Source organism: Dicentrarchus labrax, unplaced genomic scaffold (genome assembly GCF_905237075.1).
Source record: "Dicentrarchus labrax unplaced genomic scaffold, dlabrax2021, whole genome shotgun sequence".
Taxonomy (NCBI): domain Eukaryota; kingdom Metazoa; phylum Chordata; class Actinopteri; family Moronidae; genus Dicentrarchus; species Dicentrarchus labrax.
In genome coordinates, this window is record NW_026136706.1 from 30,119,212 (window position 1) to 30,145,783 (window position 26,572).

At 42.8% G+C, this 26,572-nt stretch overlaps 2 protein-coding genes across 3 annotated transcripts in view; both read left to right on the forward strand.

Annotated features, from left to right (window-relative positions):
• LOC127365856 (diacylglycerol kinase beta) overlaps window positions 1–3,373 on the forward strand; it is a 102,954-nt gene extending 99,581 nt beyond the window's left edge. Inside the window, exons 26-27 of the mRNA XM_051404393.1 lie at window positions 1,338–1,397; window positions 3,229–3,373. Of these exons, the coding sequence (XP_051260353.1) occupies window positions 1,338–1,397; window positions 3,229–3,373 (205 nt within the window). The remainder of the gene's footprint in view (window positions 1–1,337; window positions 1,398–3,228) is intronic.
• A 10,710-nt stretch (window positions 3,374–14,083) lies between these two features.
• On the forward strand, window positions 14,084–26,512 carry etv5a (ETS variant transcription factor 5a). Of its 2 annotated transcripts, none has more exons than XM_051404196.1 (13): window positions 14,084–14,232; window positions 16,446–16,583; window positions 16,767–16,860; window positions 16,968–17,015; window positions 17,461–17,511; window positions 19,521–19,644; window positions 19,782–20,084; window positions 20,179–20,498; window positions 22,103–22,165; window positions 22,598–22,666; window positions 22,952–23,121; window positions 23,861–23,968; window positions 24,444–26,512. In XM_051404196.1, exons 2-13 carry the CDS (start codon window positions 16,536–16,538, stop codon window positions 24,672–24,674), a joined length of 1,629 nt encoding a protein of 542 aa, XP_051260156.1. In that variant the 5' UTR covers window positions 14,084–14,232; window positions 16,446–16,535; the 3' UTR covers window positions 24,675–26,512. The 2 variants fall into 2 exon arrangements, with proteins under 2 accessions (XP_051260156.1, XP_051260157.1); XM_051404197.1 differs by having other exon boundaries at window positions 23,861–23,962.
• The last annotated feature ends 60 nt before the right edge of the window (window positions 26,513–26,572 follow it).

Below are 26,572 nucleotides of genomic sequence, written 5' to 3' on the forward strand. Positions count from 1 at the left end.
AATTGGTATTTTAATGAATTAATGACACATTTAATAACACATTTATATATTTAATTCCAATTTTAATGAATTAATAACACATTTAAGTAATTATTTAATGATGTATTTAATTATTTAATTTTGGCACTTTTAGTCCTCCATACTTTACTGTTATTGTTGTGACAATAGAGAACTTGAACTTAATAATTCTGCATTTGGACCTCAATAAAAAAAAAAATACTTCACACATATCACACATATGTATTGTTGCTTATCTTATTTTCGGGGGTTTAACTACACGTAGTGAGCATTATTTAGGCAATCACGTTAAACTTTTGAGCTTTTGGAGAACTTCCATGATTATTTGAGTTTTTGTTAGTTACTGCCTGTGTAACTTTTAGTTACTAATGGATGTTAAAAACTGGCCTAGATAAACACAATAAGGAAAGATTGGATACAATAAGCATTTTTGTTACTGGATTCAGATTCAGTCAAATTCTGTCAAACACTACGGCGGCTGTGGTGCAGAGGAAGAGCGGAAGGTTGTTGGTTCGATCCCTGGCTCCTCGTGCACACGTCAAAGTATCCTTGAGCAAGATACTGAACCCCAAATTGCTCCCGATGCTGCTGTGTGAATGTGTATGACTGGTTAGTTTGTGTTCGATGGGCTTTGCCATCACTGAGTGAATGTGTGTGAAAGGGTGAATGTGGCATGTAGTGTAAAAGCACTTTGAGTGGTCAGAAGACTAGAAAGGCGCTATACAAGTACAGGTCCATTCACCATTTACTACCAAGTCAGTGTACTGTGGCCACTTATTGGTTCTGACACCTTTATGTAGTCAAAGCAAGTGGTTTTAGTTCAGATGTTTTTGTTGCTCTTGCAAGACTCGGCCCTTTAAACGCTACAGCGAGCCAGTTACTGTACCAAAGAAGTGACAGGTCCCTCTCTCACTGCCCCTAATATTTTCCTAGACAAGAATTAAAAGGCCATTCATCACAGTCATTCTCCCATACTGTGTTTCTCTAGCAGAGAGGCATGCATGAAAGTCTTAAACCAACTTTGAGTGAGTGTGTGTGTGTGTGTGTGTGTGTGTGTGTGTGTGTGTGTGTGTGTGTGTGTGTGTGCGCGTGTGTGTATACAGTGGGTCTGTGAGTTTAAAGAGTGGGGGCCTGTCTGGGAATGGGTCTCATGGGAACAAAGGGTGCAGTGTTTGACCCCGTCCTGGGACAGTGTGAACAGGCCTCCCGTGCCTCAGAGGTGTGTGTGATCTGACCTTCACAACCTCCAACCCCACCCTATGCTTCCCCCCCCCTCCCCCCCAACCTCTCCTGCTCACCCTTCTGCTCTCTCTTCACAGGACGTCACGACGGCTGCCCATGCAGATCGATGGTGAGCCCTGGATGCAACCCCCTGCACGGTGAGAGTTCAATCAGTGGCACTGCCCTCCATGTTGACAAATTCTTCTCATGGACCCTATAAGATTTTATATTGTATAACCAAGTGCATAGAAAGTACATTACAGTGATATACTGCAGGAAGAGCAGTTGCCTAAATGTAACACTTTAATGCTTGTTTTCACTGGTTAGATTGAAATAATTCACATTTACAGACTGGATTAAACACGATTATAAGAAAATTCTTATGTTGCTTCAGGTAAGATGATGAATTACAATGAAGGATGCCTTGGAAGCCTTATCCAGCACCAAAACACAGCACAATGGTTTATAATACTATGAAGACAGATTTTACACCAAGTATTTCTTTGGCCACAGTGGTGTGCTGCCAGTTGATATGGCATTGCGTTGTGGCAAAAGTTAAGCCAGATTCAACTCTTTGACAGAAGACGCTGTGTTTTTTGCCAGAGCCCTCTAAGTTGACCATTGCAGATAATGTTGGAGCCTCATTGTAGTGAAAGGGGTTGTGTGATCCTGAAACCCTGGGAGCAGGGTTGTCTGAAGCAGCCCTGGCGGATTCTCCCAAAGCAAATAGGTCACCTGGCTCAACTTTTGCTACAACACAGCACAATGTCATCCGGTAAGGCACTGTTTTTAGCCAGTTCAAAACTTTGATTGGTTATAGAACATTCACATGCGAACACTGCATTTCTACTGTATCTTCGGCAAGTAGTGGCCTTGTGTAGCCCAAAATTTTAACAAAGGGGCCAGCATAATATGGGTTGACCTGCAGACTTAGGGTTCGGATGCATTCCTAGTGAGTTGGCAGGTAAAGGCACAGACAGACGCTGACTGCAAAAACTGCCTCTTGGGACGTGTAACATCACTGCTCTGGTACCTTCTGGGTATAGCCAGGCTCACCTGTAAGTACCACACCAGGTTTAGGGTCTTTTTAAGCATCCCCTGGATACCAGTGGACTCACTTATCCTTGAGAGCTGATAAAGTCTGCCGTGTGCCAGACCAAGATGAGTGTTACTCAGCTTTTGTCCTGTCTAGGCTCATTTCCCTGCTTTAGTTAATCCTCCTCCTCTGCACACCACTGGCCTTCACCTCCAACACTGTCATGCCATCAAATATCAAGCCGGCAATATTCTTCATAGTCAAGTCAACTATTATCAATTCATCCTTTTTCAAACCATTTTTTAATTCTGTCACAGTGGACCTTCATGGAGGCGGACAAATAAAGGGCTTACTGTTGTGTTGTTTGAGTTATTTGCAAGGTCGCAGCGCGTGGTCTTATAACAGTCTGTTATAAAGAGCCAGGAAGTGATGACTGTGTCAACCTGGTAGATTTGTCAAAAAAATATTAAGAACAGAACACTGCACAAATGTAATACCTTCACTGTGTCCTTCTCTATCTGATTCTTACAGATCAGAATCACACACAAGAACCAGGTCCCCATTTTGCTGGGCCCGCCTCAGAAGACACCCTTCTTTTTCTTCAAGAAACGCAACCGGAGCCGCGACTAGGACACACGCATGCACACACAAATACAAAAATACACATACATACAGTACATATATGCACATACACACACACACACACACACACACGCCGCCCACTGTACAGGCAGCTCCATCAGATGACTGCACAGGTTGGAGTTGAAGAAAGTGGGAAGTTCATCAGCAGGATCACATTAACAAGTGGAACATTCCTTAAGTCAGGACGCCCACAGACAATTCACCCCACAGGAACCTGCAGCAACGGCACCTGAAATAAAAAGACTCTCAGTATACAGTACCGACCTACTCCTGTGTAACCATCATCCTCTAGTCTTGTCTCCAAACCTCAGTCCCAGCCTTGGGTTTAGTCTCAGCCACCTGCAACAGCCAAGTCTCTCAGTCCAAGCCGCCTCCTGCCCCCCAAAAAACCCCAGCCACAATGCCAGTACTGCACTGCCTGCTCAACACAACTTTGGCCGCTGGGATTCCCTCTAATCCCTCCCTTGAATAAAGTAAAGGAAGTGATAGTGAGGGGATGGAGGGATACGTTGAGGAAGAAGGAGCTCTGACACACTACAGTGAGAAAGAGGAGAAGGTTAAAGTGAGAGTGGCGTGGCAGTAATCGTGGTTGTTTACAAGGGCGGTGAGTAAATAGAGTGAGATCCACCTCTTAAAAACACCTGTATGAATAATGAAACAGCGGTTGCTTGTAAGAGCGCTCGCTGCAGGGCCTCCCCACAGACTGAGAGTGCGGTACAGCCAAGGAGAGGAAAAGCCTCATCCATTATTGACTTATTTTGTTTGTGGGTTGATGGCAGTGGGGCGTAACAGTGGCATGGAATGGGTGGAAGCATGCAGGGAATCTTGCCTCTTAGCATCACTGGCCTAGAAAAAAAGATCCTTGTAACCATATTTCCAGACTGCGTAGATGATCTGGCTGTCAGGCAGAGTAAGTGCTTGTTTAGTTGCGCACGGCTATCTCGATATAAATTGACCCGAATCTAGATTTAAGTAGAGATTGGAGACATTGTAGTTAATCTTTGCTTGATGAAGAAACTTGTTTGTCCTCCTTGGTTGCTGAACTCTAACACTACCAGCCAAATCGAATCCTCTGTGCCATGTGCCGTAGGACACTTCTTGTGGGTCACAGATTGAAATAAATCCCCTCAAGGGTATAACTGCTGGGCCCCCAGGGTTTTTATTTACCAGAGCATTGACAGGGGAACTAAATTTATCCCTCTATTTCAGGGAGGCTCTTTCTCTCCTCCAGTGAAACCCTACGCCTAATTACTGTGTCAAACATCAACTCGCAATGTCAAGTTCGCATCAGAGTGCAAATCCCCGAGCCTGCCCCTATACTGCAAGGTGCTGGGTGGCTTCAATGCATTCATGATTTGTTTAACTACGCCAAATAAAGATGTGATGGTAATGGAGGAAAGAGACTAAATGGGATGAGTTGTGTTTTCCCAGAGATGGTGGAAGATGGATGTATCATTCAGAGACCAGGGAGCTTAGTTTAGTGTTTATAAGAATGTATCCATATTACTGTCCTCGCAATATGGCAAATTATAGTATACAGTATGTGCAGAAAGAGTATATGTATATTTCTGGAAAGTAGGTGTAGAGCTCACTTATACTGTACACACGAATGTGTTTTTAATATATCATTGTTATTAATGTGGAAATCTTAGCTTAGAGGGGTTCAGATCAGTATTCTTCACTGTACAGAGCTGCTACACCCGCTCTCTGAAGGCAGTTTTCCACTTTTTCAAATTCACACTATTTTAGACTTGAATTGTATCACCCTTTCAACTTGGCTTGCTTGCAGAAGAAACAAACAGCAAATGCTTCAAAATTACAGAATGTGTCACAAAATAATCTCGTGATTCACATACTAGCTTTGTCAGAGCTCTATAAGTCATTAGTTTGGTAAGTATTTGTATCACAGTATTGGACACACCAAAATTGCCATCCCTAGAGCCCTGTGCAGCTGAAAACGTTGGTCAATCAGATTAATTTGTCAACTGTAGAATGTCCCACTCACAAAAAAAATCAACTGATCTATCATATTATAACTCTCAAACATCAATAAAGGTAACATCCAAAAAACCTTCTGTAGGTGCTGGATCAAAGAGACGCACACTGTACTAATAGCTCTCAGCAACAGCGACAATACCTGATGGAGATCTCTGTTGACTTCCAAAGGTACATGGACCTTGAGATTATTTTGTTACACAGACACTTACTCCTATGGTCAAGAATTTGTTCAAGAAAGACTAAATCTGATCTCAACCCGAGCCGACTGATGGACACTAATATCTTCGAAATGTAAAACTTAAAGAGAATGTAAATGTGTGAATGCTGAAACCCAAAGAGTTGATGTGAGTTAAACGTTTGTGGAAAACTGCCTTCCACCCTGCTGGAAATGTAAGCGTTATTGGTGCAGGGCAGAGGGAGACCGGTGAGGTGTTCTGATGGTACAAACTGAGCTCCACTGTAGGGTCGGGCTTTGATGCCTTAAGACCCCAGTTCCCTTTAAAAAATACACTGAGTCCTTACTCTCGCACCCAGGCCCCATGAAAACAGACAGTCCAGTGTGTCCTCGTACACTGCAGACATTAACTGTACCCACATGTGTTTTTGGGTCCCTCCAAACAAGGTTGCTCATGTGTCACTTTAATCCATCTCAGTGTTTCAATATACACAAATCCAAAGCCATTTAACACACCTGACAGAACCTTAATACTACAGCCACACTGTGGGAATGTCGCAAGATAAAAAAACACAAATAACAGCACATCATAATCTTTCTCTCCATCATTTGTAGTTGCCGCCAATGGAGCCTGGGCGCCAAGAGAACTCAGTGGGAAAAGAGTGCATGTTTACAGTTACTTTAAATTTATTGAAAGAATGGTTTAAGACAGCTATATTACCAAGTGTATATATTTGTTTATAATATTTTATCTGAAGTTAACTTAAATCACCGCATGCCTGCTGAAACAAACGGAGAGTGAACAAAAAGGAGAGTGTGCATCAGACCATTCAAACCTATTTCTTTGCTTAAAAATTCCAATTATCTGATATATTTATTTGTCGTGGTTTTCATTATTTTCTTTGTCAGCATGTTTTATGTGCAAGAGAAGGCGGGGAATAAGCTATCTTGTCACATTAAAGAGAAAAAAAGAATTCCCAGATGAAGTTTCTGCCGTTACAACATCTATTCGTGATTTATTGACGAATCAAAGGGCAGCAACATGAAGGCCCATGCAGAGCCTTGTCTGTGACAATTTCCAATGTGTGTCACAAGTCATGTCTATTCCTGTCCTTTGTAGTAATCATATGCCTTAACAGATAAATGGACCTGCTCTGTGCTCACAGCTTGCTTTGTACAGGGCTCACACAGAAGAAAGAAATCATCAGATGGCATAGAAACGATGATTAACGTAGCTACATTTTCCCTAAAAAGGACTTGCTTTAACCCTGATTGGGAACAGCTGACCCTCAGCATTTAGACAAACAAAGCTCAGACAATTTCATCAGTATTCGGCAACCCCGCACTTTTATGTCATCCTAACCTTCAGTTAGCAGCAGAGGTGTGCTACCATCGTGGTAATGGACTGATGTAATTTGCTGCCACTAAACAGACCTTTATTAGCAAACAAAAGAGGTAATATCTGTGTCCATCCTTATCTGCAGGTTGACTTTCCTGAAGTCAGTTTTCTTTAAAAAGAAGGCAGCAAATCCCATCAAAAAAGACCAAAACCAACAATGTGTTACTCCGTCTCTCAATGCTTTTTTTGAATGTGCTACTACCCTGTCTCTACCCTGCCACTCATTTGTTGCCCATTTGTTCTTACTTAATACTTAAAACACACACACTCACACACATATATATATACAGTATAAATATATACAAGGGCACTGTAGTTTTTAGCTAATGACAGAAGGAATTTATACATTTGTTGGGGATTATTATTATTTTTTTTTTTTCAGCTATTGAGTATATCTCGAAGCAGGATGATGTATTTGGGACTGACTCCAAAACTACAGCGCCCATGTTCGCCGTTATGATGGAACATTGTGGTTTAACAATGTGGTTTTAATAGTTTTTGGTCAAAAAGTACCTTTGTGTCTCAGAGAACGAATCCATACAAGGCTTTAGCTATACAGCCATTACTAAGATAAAATAAGATAAATAAATTGTTGGCTTTGGTCTATTCATGGGATTTGTTCACAATATGAAACATATAGCACATCACCAGCCTTATCCTTTATTCTGTTTTGCTACTTTTTAGACCTTTAATAACTGGTTGTCAAGCATTCAGAATGGAAAATGTAGTTCACTGGGTTCAGTAAAATGATAAGATAAATCAAGCTGTGATGTTTATTCCAGAAGCTATTGTGTTATTTTTTTTTTTATTCCTTTAATTAGCCTGGTTTACTTATTCTTCAGTTTGAGATTTTTTTGTATTCTAAGAATGAGGTTTGACAACTCTCAGTAAAGGGACAACAAGTTTGTCACATTCAGCCGGCTGTAGTTACCAAACAGGTTTCCAGTTGTAAACCTCTTCTACAAGACTGCTCAAGCTACTGTTGGTGGAAAGGTTGGTAACTCTGGCTCTTTGGTTTCTCCTTGTGTGATTTTTAAAATCTTAATTAATGAGTGAAGGGAGATGTCCTTGGACCCCGATTGTGAGGAGCCGTCACAAAAACTTGCGTCACCCTGATGGTTTTCTGTAAATGACTCCAATTATAGTCACACTGGAAATATCTGTATGGAATATAATGACAGGTTTCAGTCATATTATTCATAATACAAAATAAAATACATTACCAAACAGGAAAAATGAACTAGAAATGCAATATGTGACCCAAATAAGCTGCTTTTTTCAAGTATAATGTATTTCTGGTGGAATTTTTGGAGAACTTTAAATTGTGGAGAAGTTTGATATTTGGGAAATATTATGAATTTCTGACAACTACTATATCTTGCACTTTGTGAAAAGAGGTACAGTACAGAGGTGTAAACCATCTGCAAAATCCTCAAAAAACCCTCATCACTGGCAGTAACATCGAAATGAAATCCAATATTAACGCTAATTCAATTAGCTTAAAAAAAACGTTTGTTTTCACTTGGTAGCAAACAGCTATGAGTATCTAACACAAGAAAAGAAGCTAATTTAGGATATTTGTGTGGTAAGGTTAGCAGTCGGAGTAACCATCTTCGAATAATACATGAAAACTATCAAATAAACTCTTTACTAATTACTGGAGGTTTCCCTGTTTGCCTCATACTTAACAGATGATACAGATGTGAAAGTGTTGTCGATCAGGTTGAAAAAAAAAATTTCCGACTTGTAGTTACTTCGCGTCAACACCCAAGTTGTAGTATGACTGGGAAAGCTTCTACATATTTGAATTGGAACTTAAAAACATTTAGCAGGATCTACTGGCAGAAATGTAATATAATATTCAGGTATGTTTTCATTAGTGTATAATCAGCTGAAAATAAGAATTGTTGTGTTTTTGTTACCTTAGAAGGAGCTGTTTTTATCTACAGATACAGTACAGAGTCTGCAATGTTGACGACCATGTTTCTACAGTAGCCTAGAACAGAGAAACTAAACACTGGCTCTAAACAGGGCATTTCATGTTTTTCGTGAGTTTCGCAGCCACCGTGGTCCTATGCGCTTGGAGGGCTGAGTGGTATTCAGTTGGTTGCGATCTGCAACTTCACCATTAAATGCCACTAAATCCTACACACTCGTCCTTTAATAATACAAAACTGCCTGAAAACGAAACCATCAGGATATCATCCAAAGATGTCGTTCAACATAATTAAACTCAAATCTTATTAAATTATGTCTGAAATCTGATGGGCATTGTGTCATAGTGTCAGTTTATAGTATTTTTTAGCCTCACAGGACCAACTCTGCTGTCATACAACAATGACGTGAATGCTTCTATGTCGTAAATATGTAATTCTTTCCTATCTCTACCATCCATACCTCATCAAATGAAAGCAGCACAGAAAGAAAGTGAAGTAGTGTTTCCCAAAGTGTTAAACTGGTATTTTAGGTGCTACATGTTACAATATAATATTTAATATCTGTGTGGTTTATTACTACCGCCACACAACTCTATGCTCTTAATTTGCAGCACTTTCATTAATCAACAGAATCACAGACATTCGTTTCCATCTGCTTCCCCCATGTGGAACTATCTCAGGCCCCTTCCCCCGCCTTTAGCTTGGTCTGCCCCCCCCTCTCCGAGGCAGAGGTGACTCTATACAGTCCTGACTGGTGCGATCCAGTTCTCATCCTGGGACAGATTAGCAGTATTGAGTGACATCAGAGGCACAGATAGAGCAGAGCCTCGACAGCATGTTGCTCTTCGTGTACACTAAAGCATCAAATCTTAGAGCTAGAGTTTACAGAGGGGATCACAGTTCAGATACTACATATCACAATAGCAAAGTCATCACACAGCTTCAGGTGATTGTATCAGGGTAGGGAAAAGCTACTGTATGTAACCAAGAGTACAGTTAATGAAATGATCTGATTTATAAATTCGATGTCTGTGATATGAACCCCCCCAGGGTCAGTATGGTAGGGGACTCTCAGCAGGGTCAAGGGCAGTTCGTCCCCTGTGTTGTCCGGGATCTGATTGGATGAAAGAGGTTGAAAAATCAATATGTCCAGCCTCTGCAGTCTGCCCCATGTCTGTCTCTACAGTATGTCACCCTCACTGTTTGTTAGCTGTTGGCATTTTGATGGACAAAACATTTTACCAAATAAACAGAGGTTGAATATGCATTTGTCCCTTTGTTTTTCTTAATTCACTTAATGGCCACAGATATTAGCAGTGTTGGCACTCTGGGGTTTCTGCTTACAGCTGGTTGGATTTGGATTGGACCATTATTTACTCACTTGTGATCTGATCAGAGTGCGTTAGATACTGTCTGTTAGTGCCACATGATAAAGACAGAAACCTGCATTTTTTTTAAATCTTTGTGGATGATCTGAAGACAGATATATCCATCAACAACTGTGAGTCACTGATGGCATTAAACAGATTCAGACGGAGAGGAAATCAGTGATGGGAATGAATGAGTGAACAAACAGTGAGACAGTGGTTAGAGGAAGGCCGTGTTTCCCTACTGGCCAACACAACAGAACCATCAACAGTAATCTTAGGTAATACAATCCTACACAACAGAAGTTGAGACAATCCTTTTCTGATGCAGTGGTGACAAAATTAGAACATTTTAAACTTTACAAAGGTCAGCGGTGGAAGAAGTATTCAGATACTTCACCTAACTAAAAAAAGCGAAAGTGCAATGTTAACTTTGTAAAAGTCCTCTATTTAAAATGTCACTTTTATTACTATTATATAAGTGATATCAGTAGCTAAATGTAGTTAAAGTATCAAAAGTAGAAATAGCCATAATTCAGAAAAATACTGTGACTGTTTTAGTATTATATCTTATATTACTGGATTAAAGTAGCATTTTGCGGTTGTATTTGGTTGAAGTGGAGCTAATTTAAACAATTTTATTGACTACTGAGAGGTTGAATATAACCATGCATCATATTTAAATAACTTAGAACTCTGTTTTGAGTGTGCTATGTGGAAACAATGCATTAGCCCCACTAGCTGATGCTGCATATACCGCTAGTGCTTTGTACCAATGTCTGTAGCTAGCGAACATAATATACGCCTATGAATAATAGAGTCTATTTTTTATAAGAAATATATGCTACACACTATTTTAAAGTAGGCTACAGTGTGCAACAGTTTTCCCATTAGCCTTAAACCACTGACAGTATAAATGCACTGTCCTTGATTTCCTTGTTTTTATTTAAAGAGCTTTAGCTTTAGATTTAGCTTTAGATTTAGTAGAGAATATGAAACAAAACGTACTCACTTTTTAGCCATGCTAGCATCACAGCTACACTGTAAAACCAGATAAGTTCATTTAACTCAACTCAACTCTTGAAAGTGATTACACTGAAAATTTTAAGTAACACAAACTCAGTTTTGTAAGTTTAAAAAGATACTTGAGTAAGCAGCTTTTAACAGTAGTGACATTAACATAGTTTTGTAAGTTCAAGAAATATTCCTGATTAAGTAGCATTTTGTTTTTAAATTAAGTCATTGTCCATTAAAATGACTAAAGCTACTTGATCAAGGATTTTAGTTTTACTTAAAATGTTCAATGTAATCCTCTTCAACACGTTTTTGAGTTAAATTAACTTCAAAACATTAGAATTGTTATTGTTTTGGCATGTTGACATTAGTATTTAGCTCAAAGCACTGCTGTGCCTGTTACAGCCTCACGGAGCTGGTAGCATGGTTGTAGACGCTAGTCGTGTTAAAAGAAAACAATTACTGAAAACACTAAAAAAGGGAATCACAATAGAACAAAGGGAGGGTTTTGTAGCTCCTAGTCATTTTCTACAGTGTTTAATATTCCTTTCACCATGTGGCCCTGATCTGTGGCCCAGTCGCTTCCTACCGAGCAAGCAGAAGCAGAGCCAGGGAGAGTGAACGACAGAAAATCAAGAAGAAAGAGAAAATGTCAAAGAAGAAGGAGGCATTGAATTAAGAATGGGAGTGAGACAAGAGAGAGATAATAAAAGAATGGTTATACAACTCGGAGCCTCAGAAGAGTCTGCCTTTGGCGAGGCTTCTTGAGTACGGCTGCTAAGATAACAAGGCAGGAATTATCTCCCAGAGTGCTATTAATAGCAGGCAAGTCACATCTTGTCCCTCAGTGAGAGAGCATCCTGCGCCCAGAGGCTCTACTTTCCAGTTTTAACTCTTTTTGAAATGTGCATTCTGACAGACATTTGCATGCCGGGACAGACTGCTAAGACTCTCAATTATAACGCTCTCACCCATAAAAATCATTTATAAAGCCTTTTGTGGATCAAGAGGGAACTGCACAAAAGGTGATAAATTGCCTCAAGTGATGTCACTTGGGTCAGCATCAGGTGGGTGTGTTACACCACTGAAAATGAAAACAATCTGGAGTAGTTAGGTAAAAAAGTGAGCTTATCAGACCTCTGTGGCCTGCGCCTCATCTCTGCTTGAGGCTCTCTTACCCATCAACACGCCTGAGTCTCCAACCAAAGTGTTGGTGGTTCGAGTTGCATCGTGGGTAATGCAGGCACCAAGTTTTGACAAGGAAGAAGAATGTGAGGAATTAAAAAGGCAATATCTAGGGATTTTTAACTGTCCTTGAGTCTGACAATGTTATAGGAAGGAAATGCTAATGCTAAGTGCTAATTTGCATATCTACAACTCAATGACAACTGGGTGAGCTCTATTAGCTGATGACAATATGATCAAACGCTTTACAGCTACTAAATGGACCTTTCCTCCTCTTCCTTGGAAAGAGGAGGACTTTCAACCTGGAACCGGTGGCAGATTGTCTGTTCAGCAGAGTAAATCTACATGAAGGATCATGGTTCAGAGATTCCAGGCGTAGTGTTTTTGTGGCACTATCACCTGGCTTAGTAAAGGATTCTTAGTATCAGGATTAGCCCACATTGCACCAAGGCAGCACTGCTGACCTGGCCGTTATGTCAGTGTCACACTAACCTACAGTAGCAGTCTTCGAGGGAGCAGGAAATTGGCGTTAAAACCTCACCCTGCCTTCACAACGCCCACTCGCAGTCATTCAGAGAGAGAGGTATGTACACAAGCAGCATGTCACCCTTTGCATATGGCACATTTATTTAAGGAAAGAGTAAGAACAGCAACACAATGTGCTCACTCTCCACACGCCTCCAAGTGACCACCCACCACATCCGCACCAACGAAGAGGTGCACCATACAGTGGACCTGCAGGCTGTTGCTTTTCAGATATGCTATTTAATGCTTCGCACACACGTACAATTGAATTTGACGGTGGATATTTTTAAGCCCTCTCACCTCCATATTTGTCAGTGCTGCATCTCCAAGCGGAGCCCTGAAACACAAGCGGTTTGCCTTTGGCCTTAGACCTCTGGGATGACCAACGCCGTATCCTATCTGACAACTACATGTGTGTTTATCAGTTCTTACTATTATTGCCACTGCAGCAGGCTCATAATCTCTGCATAGTGGCTGCGGGGATTTACAGGGGATTATAGTTTTCATACCAGCTGCTGGATTTTGTTTTAAACTCAGAGTGACGTTTGCATCGACACAGAGTTTATACAAGGGATTCCTAATTTGGCGACTGAGGTGATAATGACAAAGGTTATTTATTTATGACCTCTAACCTCTGGGTTTCAACAGCTGTTCCCTCACACACATATGTGTGAGCAAACACTCACACACAAGTCATGATATCTTATTTTCTCTTAGGAAGGCTTTAGTTTTTTAGTGCTAGGTATTGAACGACACAAATAGTAAAAATAGTGATTTAGTTCTGACATAAGATCTGTTTGAACTTCCAACACTGTTCTTACAGTCCAAAGCTGTTCTAACGTTTAGAATTTGAATTTTAAAGTGGACTAATGAAAACTAATCGTAAAACTATTCAGATCATCTACAGATGTAACAGCTGATTTAATATAATACAGGTTTTTTCTATTAAAAGAGTAAATAAACAAACAAATGTAAACACAAACAAGGCCAGTAATGCTTATATAATTAAATAATTGGACATATATTTTAGATGCAACATTCATGATCTGAGGTATTTAACCTTTGTAATGTAATTTCTATCCTCTTAAAATGTACTTAAAGTAAATTTTCTTCTTTTTAATCCATATTAATCATGACACTTGCATACTTCTCCTGAAACACAGTTCTGTTACATTACTAAGCTGTTAAACAAGATCATAATGTTCAGTGAAGTATAGTGTGTCAAAGTCATCAACACATTGTTCTTTCAGTGTAATAGTCTATCATTAGAGCTTGGCACTGGCGTTGTAGCCTCTGTGTAGGTTTCTGTATATTTCCACTGCCTGCAGCTGGCCCTTTAATAAACATATCCTGGCATCGACGCTTGAAAAAAATGTGAATGAAATCCAGCCATTCATAAAAATAGGCCAGTGCCGCGCCGTGATTGGCCAAACCTAGACTCGTGCATAATTCAGTAGCTCCGGAGAAGCCATTGGCTGCTTACTTTACGGACAGGCTCGATCAACCAATCGGCTTGTGTCTCTGCGTGCCGCTCGAGCCCAGGGGAAAACCAACCGGGCCATTAACGAAAAGCTCAGTCAAGTTTTGTGAGTCGAAGGAGGCACACCAGTTTGACCGTGCTCAGACGACTACACGACTACCGACACGTTGTTTTTTTATTAGTGGATATTTCTACCGCATTCTTTCGGTATTGAGGAGCTATATACGCAGACAAGGTAAGCTGCACAATTTATTTCGGTGAGAAGTTGCTTTTACGAAGCCCCAGTATGGAGAGATATTTCTCTAACGCTCTTTTACATTACAAACAAACGAAACGCCATCTTATTTAAAGATATTTACTTTGGCAACCATTTTAAATCGGCTCATATCTTCGTGAAATAGACGCCGTGTGTCGTATTTAATCCCGGTGCGTGTTGTATTCGGTCCTCGGCTTATCTGCGTGGATACTGGCTTCGGCTTATTAACGCGGTCGGCCGACTGTTTGTGATTTTTATGAATGGACGGGCCATTTTTTTCCTCCCCCCTGTGTTTCTACACGGGTCGAGTTTCACTTCATTGAGAAAAACAAGGGAGGGATGGGTGGGGGGAAGGGCGGGGGAGGAGGAGGAGGAGTGGAGGAGGTGGGGGGAGTCGGCAGGCAGGGGGTGTCGGGTGATGTTCGTCCCCCAGCGGCGGGCCCCCATCCCCGACCGAAGCACAAAAGTTTGAACGAAGATGTAGCTGTGTTATAACGTTGGTGTGAATCACGCAGTATCCAAGTGAACTTTTTCCGGCTGCAGGGACCGTGAAGCTGCAGTGAAAATGATTGAACTGCGTTAGCGCTTTGTTTTTGGTGCGTTTAGGGACCATATTGCGCATTATATTTATTTCCCCCTGAGGTTCAACCTGATTATAGTATTCTAATAGTCGATGCTGCTGTCTTACAGCAGCTATTAGGTCATTACTGTCGTTGTGTTGGATATAAAGTAACTCCTATTTAAAACCCATACATTAAAGTCCTTTATCTTGCAGTGAAATTGTCTCCCTGTTTGTTTCCCACAGTTTCAGCCTTTATTTACCTATGTGCGGATAGTGTCAGAGCTGATAAAGTTAATGATAACTCCATACTCTTGATGTGCTCTGAACATAATGCCCCACATGAAGACATGTGCAATGAGTTAATGTTATAAGTGCTATCTGTGCTCCGCGCCTGTAATTATTGCCCAGCAGCTATCCTGCATTCGTCATCCATTAACAGGAGATAGAGGAGTGAGTCATATCACTCTGCTGAGGGAGATGTGAGAATAGAGGCCAGTTATAGTGTTGTTGTGGTTTAAAGGGAACTTTTCCTCCCTAACTTTATACTATTACACACAGGGGGGAAGGGTTCAGGCTAACTCTAACAGCAGTACTGTCACCCAACAATAGGTCCAAGCTTCTATAAGACAGTAATCTCTCTACGACTGGCTGTTTCTTTCTATCTTGTTTGGGAGGCTTTATGTCAGGCACTCCACAGACCATGGCACACTCTGAAGGGTCACATTTCCAAGTCCTTTACGCACAATCTCCAGGCTGATTATAGTGGAAAGTAATGCCCACAGGAGTCCAGTGAGCGTGGCTTATATAACTGTGTATGTGTTCCATAAGGAGTGTGTGTTTACATTGTGCGCGGTGTCCTTACGCTCGGCGTGGCTCTGTTCAAAGAGCTGCTTGTTGGTTAAATAAAGAAGATGGTGGCCTTGTTGCAGCATCAGAACGAGTACCAGTCGTGCTGCTGCATAAAAACATTGTTATATAATGAAGCCCTGCACACAGTATTGGTGGTGTAAGAAAATGTCGATACAATTGAGTACTGTGATATTGTATCGATCGATATTCATCGAACGGTTACATAGCAGGGCCGTGATGTTGGATGGTAGAGCCCACTGTTCTGGTTGCACAAGAAAGTCAACTTTTTTTACTCATATGGTGGTGTATTCTTTATACTATGACAGTTTTCCTACATTTATATATTTTTTAGTTAAAATATATTGCCTTGTCTTAAAAGTCTTAATAACTCTAAAATACATTATTCTGAATTCTTTAAAGGTCTTAAGATTTGTATGCTTGTATGCTCAAGTTGCACTTTTCAGTCTGAAAACAAAGCTTCAAAACACAACAACAAACATGCTGTTTTTCCTTCATGTACTTGTTTGTCTGGAAAAAGTCTGGAAACCCTCTTGCAGTATTGGCAACATATTGAATCGTAACTCCTGTGTGGTGATACGTATCATATTACCAGATTCTTGCCAATACACAGCCCTCCACAGTAGGGCCTCAAAATAATTATAAAAGAAAAAAAGTGAATCACGACCGCGTTGACTCTATATTACACTTAATAGTACTGTGTTATTTTGTAACTGTGTGACCTCTGCTTTATGTTTCCACTTTCAATCTTGGTGTTTTCCAGTGACCCACAAAGTGACCCAGGCGCTGTCGCTTTAAAGCGAACACCTCCCCTCCCCCCAATATTGGAGCCCCCCCCAATCGCCCAGATAACATGGACGGATTCTATGACCAGCAAGTCCCATTTATGGTCCCACCCAGTGTAAGTGGACACATGCCAGCCTCACACATCACATCCTCACACTTTCAACCTATGGCTCTGTGTTATGGGAGGTCACCATAGATCACTGTACATTTCTATTGCACTTCCATACCATCATCCATTGGTGGGGGAAAGTGACATCTTCTGTCAATGTTCTGACCTTTCTTCATCTTTTCTCGACAGCACAAGTCCCATGTGGAGGAACCCTCTCACAGCAGGCCCCTGAACGACAGGAAGAGGAAGTTTGTTGACACAGAGCTCGCTCAGGACACAGAAGGTAACGTTGCTGATGTGAATGCATTGATCCCTGTAAGCACTATGTTTTAACATGTAATTTGATTGATGGGAATATACATTTAATATCTTCCATTACTTGATTTTCAGAACTCTTCCAAGACCTCAGTCAGCTGCAGGAGATCTGGATAGCAGAAGGTGAGTTCTGGATTCATTTTAGAATAGTTTCTGCCAGTGTTTCCTTTCACTTCACTCCCCTACAACCAGCCCCCAGAGAGTTTTGTAATGTTTCTAAATGGTCAACAGGATGAAATTGGGAAACTTTTAAGATTAAAGATTAACTTGGCGAGAATGTGAAATTTTGCTATTTTTGTGCTAGCTACTAGAGCAAGAAGAGCAAAGTTCTATGCATGAGAAACAGCTGTCCAAAACCCATTTTGTCTTCCCTAAAAGTAGCCATTTCATTCTTACTTTCTCCCTTTTTACACTAAGTTGTTAACATTAGATTGTTTTCCCGTTTCTGCCTTTTTGTCCACATTTTTGGGCACATAAAGGTGTCGGTGTTAGGCTATTGGCTATAGAGAGGTTATGTGTGTATGTGTGATTTTTCTCACACGTGCGACATTCTTCTGTATCTTCACAGCCCAGGTGCCCGATGACGAACAGTTTGTCCCAGATTTCCAGTCGGATAGCTGTGAGTACCTGATTTCTATTGTTTGTCTCTGGTAATCACGAGTCCATGTGTCTTCTGAACAGAATCAGTGACCGCTTTTTTGAAAACCGGCTCATCATTAAGATCTTTTGGTCCAGCCTGGTTTTTGCATTTTAGCAGTGGCTGATAACTGAGCTATATTTTAGCAGCACAACATTTTCAAATCGCATTAATTCATTTTTTATCTGAGAGAACACTCATTCTTTTTGGATCGCTGTCCTTGACCACATGTCCAGGTCACCCCTCTTTTATCAAAATGTCTTCATCCTGCTGAGGACAAACACCATTCTTCATCTCCAAAGCACGGCTCTGGGAAAGGCTGCTCTCTCTCTCTCCCCCCTCCTTCCCTCCATTTTGAGTTTAATCAGCCGATTGGCATGGGGCATCACATGAGCCAAGCTCCTAATCTGATTTCACACTTTCCCGCACTCAGACCCTGCTGCTGAAGTGGGCTAGATTCCAGTGGATAGGGCTGATTCACAGCTCCCCATTACAGTTCTGCTCCCCAGAACTCGCATCCCCGCAAACTGTCTGCACCGCCTTCCCTCAAACTGCTCCACACAGCAGCCGTCCCTACTGTCTCTGCACACTGCCTTAAGGCTGCAGCTGAGGGATGTATTTGAATTATGTCCAATGGAGCATTTTATGACCCTCCCCTCCTCCCCTCTGTCTTTGCGAGTTTATGTTTTCGTCTGATGCGTAGGAGGTGGAGACAGGGTGTGGCGGCTGCCTGTCTTTGTCAGGGTTGCCTTTTAAATCTTGGTTAATGTGGCACAGCGAGCTGCAAACTGACCACTTGCCCGTAGAGCTGTAACATATTATTGAGGTTGAGGCACTGACATGTATGTATGTTTATAGAGGGCCCGTCCAAGGTTGTGTACGCGTGTTGGTTTATTCTGTATGTCGGGCATTGTGGGGTAATCCTTGACCTTGCAAGTTAGTACGCCGTGTGTGTGCGTGGGATACAGAGATGTGAGTTTGGCTGTTGCTTCTGTTGCTAGGCTGCAGGCCGTTCTCTCTCACAAGTTGCCTATTCAACACAACCAGATTTTCCGATATGAGTTACAGTCTGAGGACATCACATGGGGTGAACCAGGGCTGACCGAGGACCCAACTCACAAATCCCACAAATGGGAATGTATTCTGGTTTCTTTACTCCTTTGTGGCTGTGGTTGTGGTCAAAGCAAAACATTTGAGAATGTCACCTTGGGCTTTGGGAAACACAGAGCAACATTTCCAACAATTTTTTGGAAACAATCGAGAAAGTGATGGACAGATTAATCAGCAATGAAAATATCAAACAAATCGTTAGTTGCGGCCCTAAAGAGGATTTACCACAACAGGTGCTTGTTTGCCCACCAGTCCAGAGTAAGAAAAGATGCCTCATCTCCCCATTATTTACTCTTCTCCGTGTGTTAGGAGTCTCACTCCAGCCATTAGGTTTCACAGGGGAGCTCACATGCCCGTTGTTAGCTCTGCTTAGGTCCATCAGCACCGCTTGTGATTTATTTGGCTCCCGCTCCTCTGTGCCCAGGGATCTAGTTTCTGCCTGGCTATTATGTGGCGCCCCGGAAACTGCACCCGATACGCAGCTAGTGTCTAATGGTTACAGCACGGGAGAAGAAAATCATTCACCGCCATTAGATTACAGCGATACTGATTCATGGGTATTGGTATTGGCCCAGCCTAATGGGAATCAGACGAGAAGTTTGATAGCTTTTGTGTGCATAGTGCAGTTAGTATCATGCTACCTAGCAGTGGTGGATAGATGGTTGTTTTCAGATCCCGGAGTCGAGCATCATTAGGGCCGATGATAAATTGCTGCTAAGTGGCTCTGTCAGTCGAGGGAATACAACAGACATTGTCCATACATCCATTTATCCATCAGTTCCAAATGTGGTTAAGATAACTGCTGCACTTCTGTTTATGGCTTCAATTAGGTGATATCTGGAGTTTATCTAATGCACTCAATTGTGTCTCCTCCTATCTAGTGATGTTTCATGGCCCGCCACCAGCCAAGATCAAGCGAGAGCTGACTCCCCACAAAGAGCTGTCTCCCTGTCGCCAGGACAGGAGTCCCATGCCCTACGGAGAGAAGTGCCTTTACAGCTACAGGTACGTAGTGACAAGTTCCATTTGTAGTCCACCAGTCTACCAAGAGCATGGCAGCAGCCACTGAATAGCGTATTGATTACTCCTCTGTGGGTTTTTCTGACTGTGGGTGTGTGTGTGTGCCATCTCTTCATCTACAGTGCCTGTGACAGGAAGCCCACTCCTGGGTTCAAGCCATTAACTCCCCCCTCAACACCAGTCTCTCCTTGCGGCCCCACCAGCACAGCAGGAACACACCCACTGAGTGAGCAGACCCCCCCTCCTCACGCCCATGTAGCCAACCCGACCCCAGTGCCGCGTCCAGTGCACCTACAGCAGGCGCTAACGGTGAGCGCAGGGTCTCCCAACCAGCAGGTGCTCCAAGGCCACAGCCACAGCCCACCCTTCGCTGTGCCCTGCGCACCCATCAGCCAGGATGCCAACACCTTCTCACCTGAGCACAGGTGAGCTAAAGCCTCTGTATCTGCTGTCTTTGCAAGCAGTGTTTGTGAAAAGAGACTAAACACATTATCTTGCCACTTTCCCCTCCATCTTTAGGTTCCAGAGGCAGATGTCAGAGCCATGCCTACCTTTCCCCCCATCAGAGAGTCAAGGTCGCCCCCAGTACCTGCCTCAGGCTGCCAATAACAACAGCACACTGCCACGAGACAGCCGGCCACCGTACCATCGGCAGATGTCAGAGCCATTGGTAGCCGTGCCTCCCCAGGGTTTTAAGCAAGAGCTCATCGACCCACGATACACCGAGCAGGGTGTCCCCACCATGGGCCCCCCAGGTCCACCCCAGGGCCCTCCGCGTCAGGCCGCTTTCCACCCCATGGCCATCAAGCAGGAGCCTCGTGACTTTTGCTTCGATTCTGGTGAGTGGCACGGTTTAGAGGAGAGGAGAGTGACCTCTCAAGCTAGAAAAAGTCCACAGCTAGCTGTGTGATAGTAATTGTCTAGGGCTGTGTGCAAGTAGAGCAGACAGAGGGTGAGGAATGTGCCTGTTTGTTCGGGGCACTAACACATGCCTGTGAGTTTTAGCATGCAGCAGAGGCCTGGGCGCACAGGTGCTCAGCTCACACAAACACTCTCTCAAAGCGCGCGTTAGTGCCTCGAAGACTAATCTGCATCGTTCCTCCAGAGTCAGGGCAGTGAAGTAAAAGTGGGTCTTTTAGCTCAGCCTAAGCCTCCAAGGGCAAAAAGTAAATGGGCCATCCAGCCAGGTGCAGAGAACCTCTTCACTGAGCCTACCTGGAATAGATCTAGGCCAGCGCCCTCTGAGGACTCAGTGACCTGCAGCGCAGCAAGTTGATTGTAAGAACCTAGTAATTCTCAACGTGGTTTCAGAGAATACACAAGGGGCCAAATGGTGCCAGTCCTCTCTGAAAAGCCTTGTCAAACAGTTGCGGCAGAGATGCTGTTTGCTCACATGGTGTAAATCAAACAAGGAAGCGCAGCTGTCGGAGCATTGGTTTGATCCTAACGCCCACACGCCCAGCTGTTGTCCCCGCTCTGATGCATTAGCATCCTCTTTTCCTGAAATGTAACTTTTTTTAAATCTTTTCCACTTGCTCTCATATACTGTCCTGTTCTTCCTGGCGGCTGACCGGCTGGCCAGGCAGTGATGTAATGACAAATCCTCTTAGCTTCTTATGGCCTTTAAATACCTACGTCACAGAGGTCTGGTATCTCTAGATGGATGGAAGAAGTGCGTGTTCAGCATACTGACATAGTACATATTGTGACCACAGCGTTGGTGTTTTACAGACAGTGACACAACCATTTCTGTAGATATAAGGCCACAGTTTAAATCCATGCATTATCTGCATTCCACAGACACAGTTTCCAGAGTTTTTCTTTCTCTTCTGTTTCTCTACATTAATGGTACTTCCTGTAGACAGACTTAAGCAAACACTTGCTCAAGATTGATCTCTGGTTGTCTTATCAGTAGACAGGAAGCAAAATAATGGGTGGGGGTGGAGGCGAACGGAAGACATGCTTTGACCCCTCGGGGGGAGGACTGGCGTAACTTGATTGTCATTGAGATTTAAAACAGCAACCATGGTGCTAATCTTATTTACAGGCTTGGTGGACATGCAAGGGATGTGCAGTGAACTCTGATCTGGGCTTTAGTCCACTTTTAGGTGTGTGTGTGTGTGTGTGTTTGGGTTTGGGCATTTTATAGCCCAGCTGTTGGAGCTGCACGCCTTGTGTTTTGACCTTTTCATACCCGTACTATATAATATTTATCAATGTGACCTAGCACACTAATATAGTTCAGACTGAGTGTCTCCTCTATAAACATAGAACAAACCATATAAACTGTAGATAAGTATCAAAGCCATGTATCTTTGTGCACAGTGGCAGTGATCCAAATATATCTGTCAGCTGTGAGGTGGATTTTGATGTATTACACATTTGATATGACAGTGAGGATGTCTCTGGTCTAAATTTATGCACCCATCTTCTTTGTTTACAGAAGTGCCTAACTGTCAGTCATCGTTTGGGAGAGCGGGGAGCTTCTACCAAAATAACCATGAAAGTAAGTTCAGATTATTGTCTGCTTTTGTCTCTGTGTGTCTCAGATGTTTGCATTATTTCATTAGTGGAGCCCATTCTTTGTGACCATGAGCCTTATCGAGCTGCTGAAAACTCAGCGCTGGTGATAGCCGTGGCGGAAGAATAGGTCAGCAGCGTTGAAATGACAGCTCAAGGGGGAAGCAAATCTTTCAATGAATCCTGTGTAGCTGCTCCACGCGCAGTGCGTTTCTCACATCAGCAGCTGGCAGAGGCTCGGCGCAGTGCGAGCTTCCACTCTTGGGAGGCTGCCCAGCTATATTGCTTTGCATGCAGTTTGGATCTCAGGGTTGAACGCAATCGCCGGCCTTCATGTCAGAACAAAAGCCTGTTTCCCACGCTCTGTCTGCTGTTGTGCTTTCAACCCATTAATGTTTCTTTCTTTTTTCAATTTCAGGCTTCTCCTTTGACAGAGATCCTCAGCTGTACTTTGACGATACCTGTGTGGTCCCTGAGAGACTAGAAGGTGAGCCTGAAAAAATTATCGAAAAATGTTCACTGTAAACACAAGGTTAGCGTAAAAGTACTCGATATGCCCACAAAGTGTGGGCATTTTCTGGGACAGAGTCCAGTCCTTTGACTGCTCGGGGTGCACGATGAACAGCAAGTCCACTTCACAGTGACCATCTGGCAGGAATGTCTCACCACACTGTGGCCGTGGCAGAATACAGTGCTGACTGACACTTCTTTTTCTTCACTCTTTCCCCTTCTGCCTCTTCTTTTATTTCTGCCACTGTTCTTCCACTCAAAGGTAAAGTGAAACAGGAGCCCTCTGTCTATCGTGATGGCCCCCCCTACCAGCGCCGTGGCTCCCTGCAGCTCTGGCAGTTCCTCGTCACGTTACTGGACGACCCAGCCAATGGCCACTTCATAGCCTGGACTGGTCGCGGCATGGAGTTCAAGCTCATTGAGCCTGAGGAGGTCAGTCCCCACTGTCCACCACCAGATTTATGTCTTCTTTCCAATTACTCATCAGGGTGTCCACAGGGTCTTAATAAGTCCAATCCTCTCTATTTTAGGCCTTACAGATTTTTTGACAGGCCTTTAAAAATCGATGTTACTTGTATGGGGGGAAAAAATGATCATGCTACAAAATGAAACCAACATGGAACCAATATCCTTCATATCCTTTGTACTTTTTTGCCAATGTGGATGTAAAATAGGTCTTAAAATTACATTCAAAGTTGTCTATAAAAAGGAATTTAATTGAACCTGTTGAAACCTGCAAAACCCTTGACTCACACTACTAAAAGTTTATAATCTATGGATTCATGTTGACCTACACTACATATCAATTCTCTAAAGCTAATTAGGGTAAGAAAATATCGATACACTTGAGTCCCATGAGTTTGTTTTGCAATATTGTATTAATTCTCAAAAACACTGTATGGATTATATAGCATGGCTGTATTGTTCTAAATAACACATTCTGTATAGAAAAAGTAAAGTTTTTTGTTTTTACTCATGTTTTTATATGTATATAATGTGTACTTTATACTATGACATTTCCTAAAATGTGCTTTATTTTAAATTGGAATACATTGTCTTGCTTCCAGTATTCCAATATATTGTAACCCATTGTGATACATATCGTATCGCCAGATTCTTGCCAATACCCAGCCATAAAGCTAACAGCAGTTCTTTGTCCTGTGTGTCTCAGGTGGCTCGCCGCTGGGGCATCCAGAAGAACAGACCGGCCATGAACTACGACAAGCTGAGCCGCTCGCTGCGTTACTACTATGAGAAGGGCATCATGCAGAAGGTAAAGGCACGTTCGCCCTTTTGTTTTCTCTCCCTCCACCCTGTAGAACTGTATCACAGCCAGCACCTAAATAGTTGAAGTAAATACTAGCCTGCTGGCCACATTTCTTCTATTCCTAAATATGTTAATATGTTTATGTTTGGTGTTGTCTGTCTCAGATGTCAGCCAGATCATTTAACATAAGTCTTAAATTTGATCAGAAAAAATAAAGTATGGGTGGATCAGTCAGGTACTGGAGGCAGATGACTATATGGTTAAAGGTCCGGTGTGTAGGATTCAGTGGCAACCTATGGATATTATATTCTATTTCTGACAATAGATCCTCCTAAATGTTACACACTGGACCTTTTTTTTAAGTCAAGAGTTTGTAAAGGAAATACCACATGTACAACTGTGATGATATGTATGCACTCAAAACACAGAAGTATTAATCAGGCGGTTTCATATGTGAGTCAAATATGTCTTCGGTCTTGTTGCTCAGGTGGCTGGTGAGAGGTACGTGTACAAGTTTGTGTGCGACCCCGAGGCTCTCTTCTCCATGGCCTTCCCTGACAACCAGAGGCCCAACCTGAAGGCCGACCCGGACAGCCTGCCAGGGCTGGACGATGACACCGTGCCCCTCACCCACTACGACGACACCGCCCCCTACCTGCTGGACGCCGGGGAGCAGTGCGTGGCAGGCTTGCCCTTCCCGGACGGCTACAGCTACTAGCGAGACGCAGACTCCTGATGCACAACACACATGTTACACGCAAACACTCCCAAAGTCTCTCGACACCCACTCTTAAAATCCAGAGCTGGAACTGCAGAGGTGCTTGGAAGGGGGAAGAAAAACCCTTGCGCTCCGCTTCCTTCACGGTTCCCCCTCTCCTGCTCCCTGGAAAACCTTCATAAGACTCTGCAAGCTCCAAAGCTAAGAACGAATGAGGGGAAAAACCTGCGACAGCTACACCGTATGAGAGAGAGAGAGAGAGAAAGAGAGAGAAGGGAGGAGAGGGTTGTAAAACCGTTGAGGGTGAACTGGACTCGGCCGCTCTGCCCACCTTACAAGCTTCCTAAAGTAAGGCGAGTGGCTGCTGTTGCTACAGAGACCAAACGAAGCAAGGCCTACACGCCACCAACTTTTAAAAAAAACGGACATACCCCCCCTCCCCCCCTTTGTACAAGACTGAAAGAGTTGTTACATTTCTGAGTTTGTGACAATCTGCTTTTCTTAAAAACAATCAAATATGAGTAAAATCAGTAAAAATTGAAAGAGATATTCTAAATGCAGCACTATTCTATAGATGCCTTTTTGGGTCCCTCCCATCTTCATGTCGCCACATCTAAACTACAAGATCCGTGAAAGGGCTTTAATTTGCAAAGACGGATTGACAAAAACACACAACATATTCTACAGCCACTAATCAGTTTGTTTCCTGTAGATAGGACTACATTTTTTTTTTTTTAATATGCCAGCTGTTCTGTTTTGTTTGAGACTTTAGAGACCCAGAACTCTCAGGTTTCTGGGGCGTTGCTGTATTTCAGGCTAGTTGGTTGGGCTGCTCTCTCGTGTAAATGTTCTTTAATCGCTCTGCCCGCGTACGCTTCCCTTTAGAGACTGCACCCCACGGTAGGAGCCCACAGTCTATACAGTACACTCCTCTCATGTCCGCTGCATCACTGCTGGGTCCTTGACTAGCACTCCCCATCTCCTCCATTTCAAAAGGGATACATAACACGAGTACATATTTTCCCAGAGGCGCTGATAATTCATAAAAGCCTGAGAAGTTATTATGTATGATAAATGGTCACATTTTGTATTTCTGTCTGGGTGCTTCATGTTTCCTCGGCAGTGTACTAGTTCCTCTGATGCACCAGTATGGCAGGAGCATCAGGACGTTGCATGCAAAAAAACACAAAATAAGAAGGGTGACATTTTTGACACCTTCTTTTGGACACCTCTCTGCCAATCACAAGATGTCGACGGGAGACTTCTGCTTCTCTTTGCATGGTGTAATCAGTCAAGACTGTGTGTCCACTAACATATCGCTTTACCGTCTTTGGACAAAGAAGATATTTGTGATATTCTCTGCATTTTTTTTCTGTGTTCATTATCTATGTTTCTGAATGGGGGCAAAGACAAACGTATATAAAGTATATATTTTTGCTATAAGGCTGCATTTGTTTTGATTTTAATGTATAAGCTGTATAGTTGTGGCTCTAATAGACATGTACCTTTTTAAAAACCAATCTGGATCCTTACGACGCTACTACTGCAGACTGTTTCTTTAAGAGGAGGCTGGGGTGTTGGGTTGGAGAATGGAAGCTGTATCTTGTGTACCTGTTGTGAGTGTGTGTGCGTGTGTGTGCGCGTGTGTGTGTGCGTGGCCAGAGTTCCAGCAAAGGCCACAGTGAAGACACACATTATATCATGAGATCCACCCCCAGGCACGGGGGATTGTCTGCACTTGTATAGGCTTCAGTCCCCTCCCCCTCACAATGTGTTTCTTACACTGCTGAGTTTATTATAATCTGTACTGGGTACAATAAACGGTCCTTTATGCTTCAGTGCCTGCAGTCCTGGTGTGTTTCATCATCCCCCCCCCCATCCCTCCCTTGCAGTCAGTC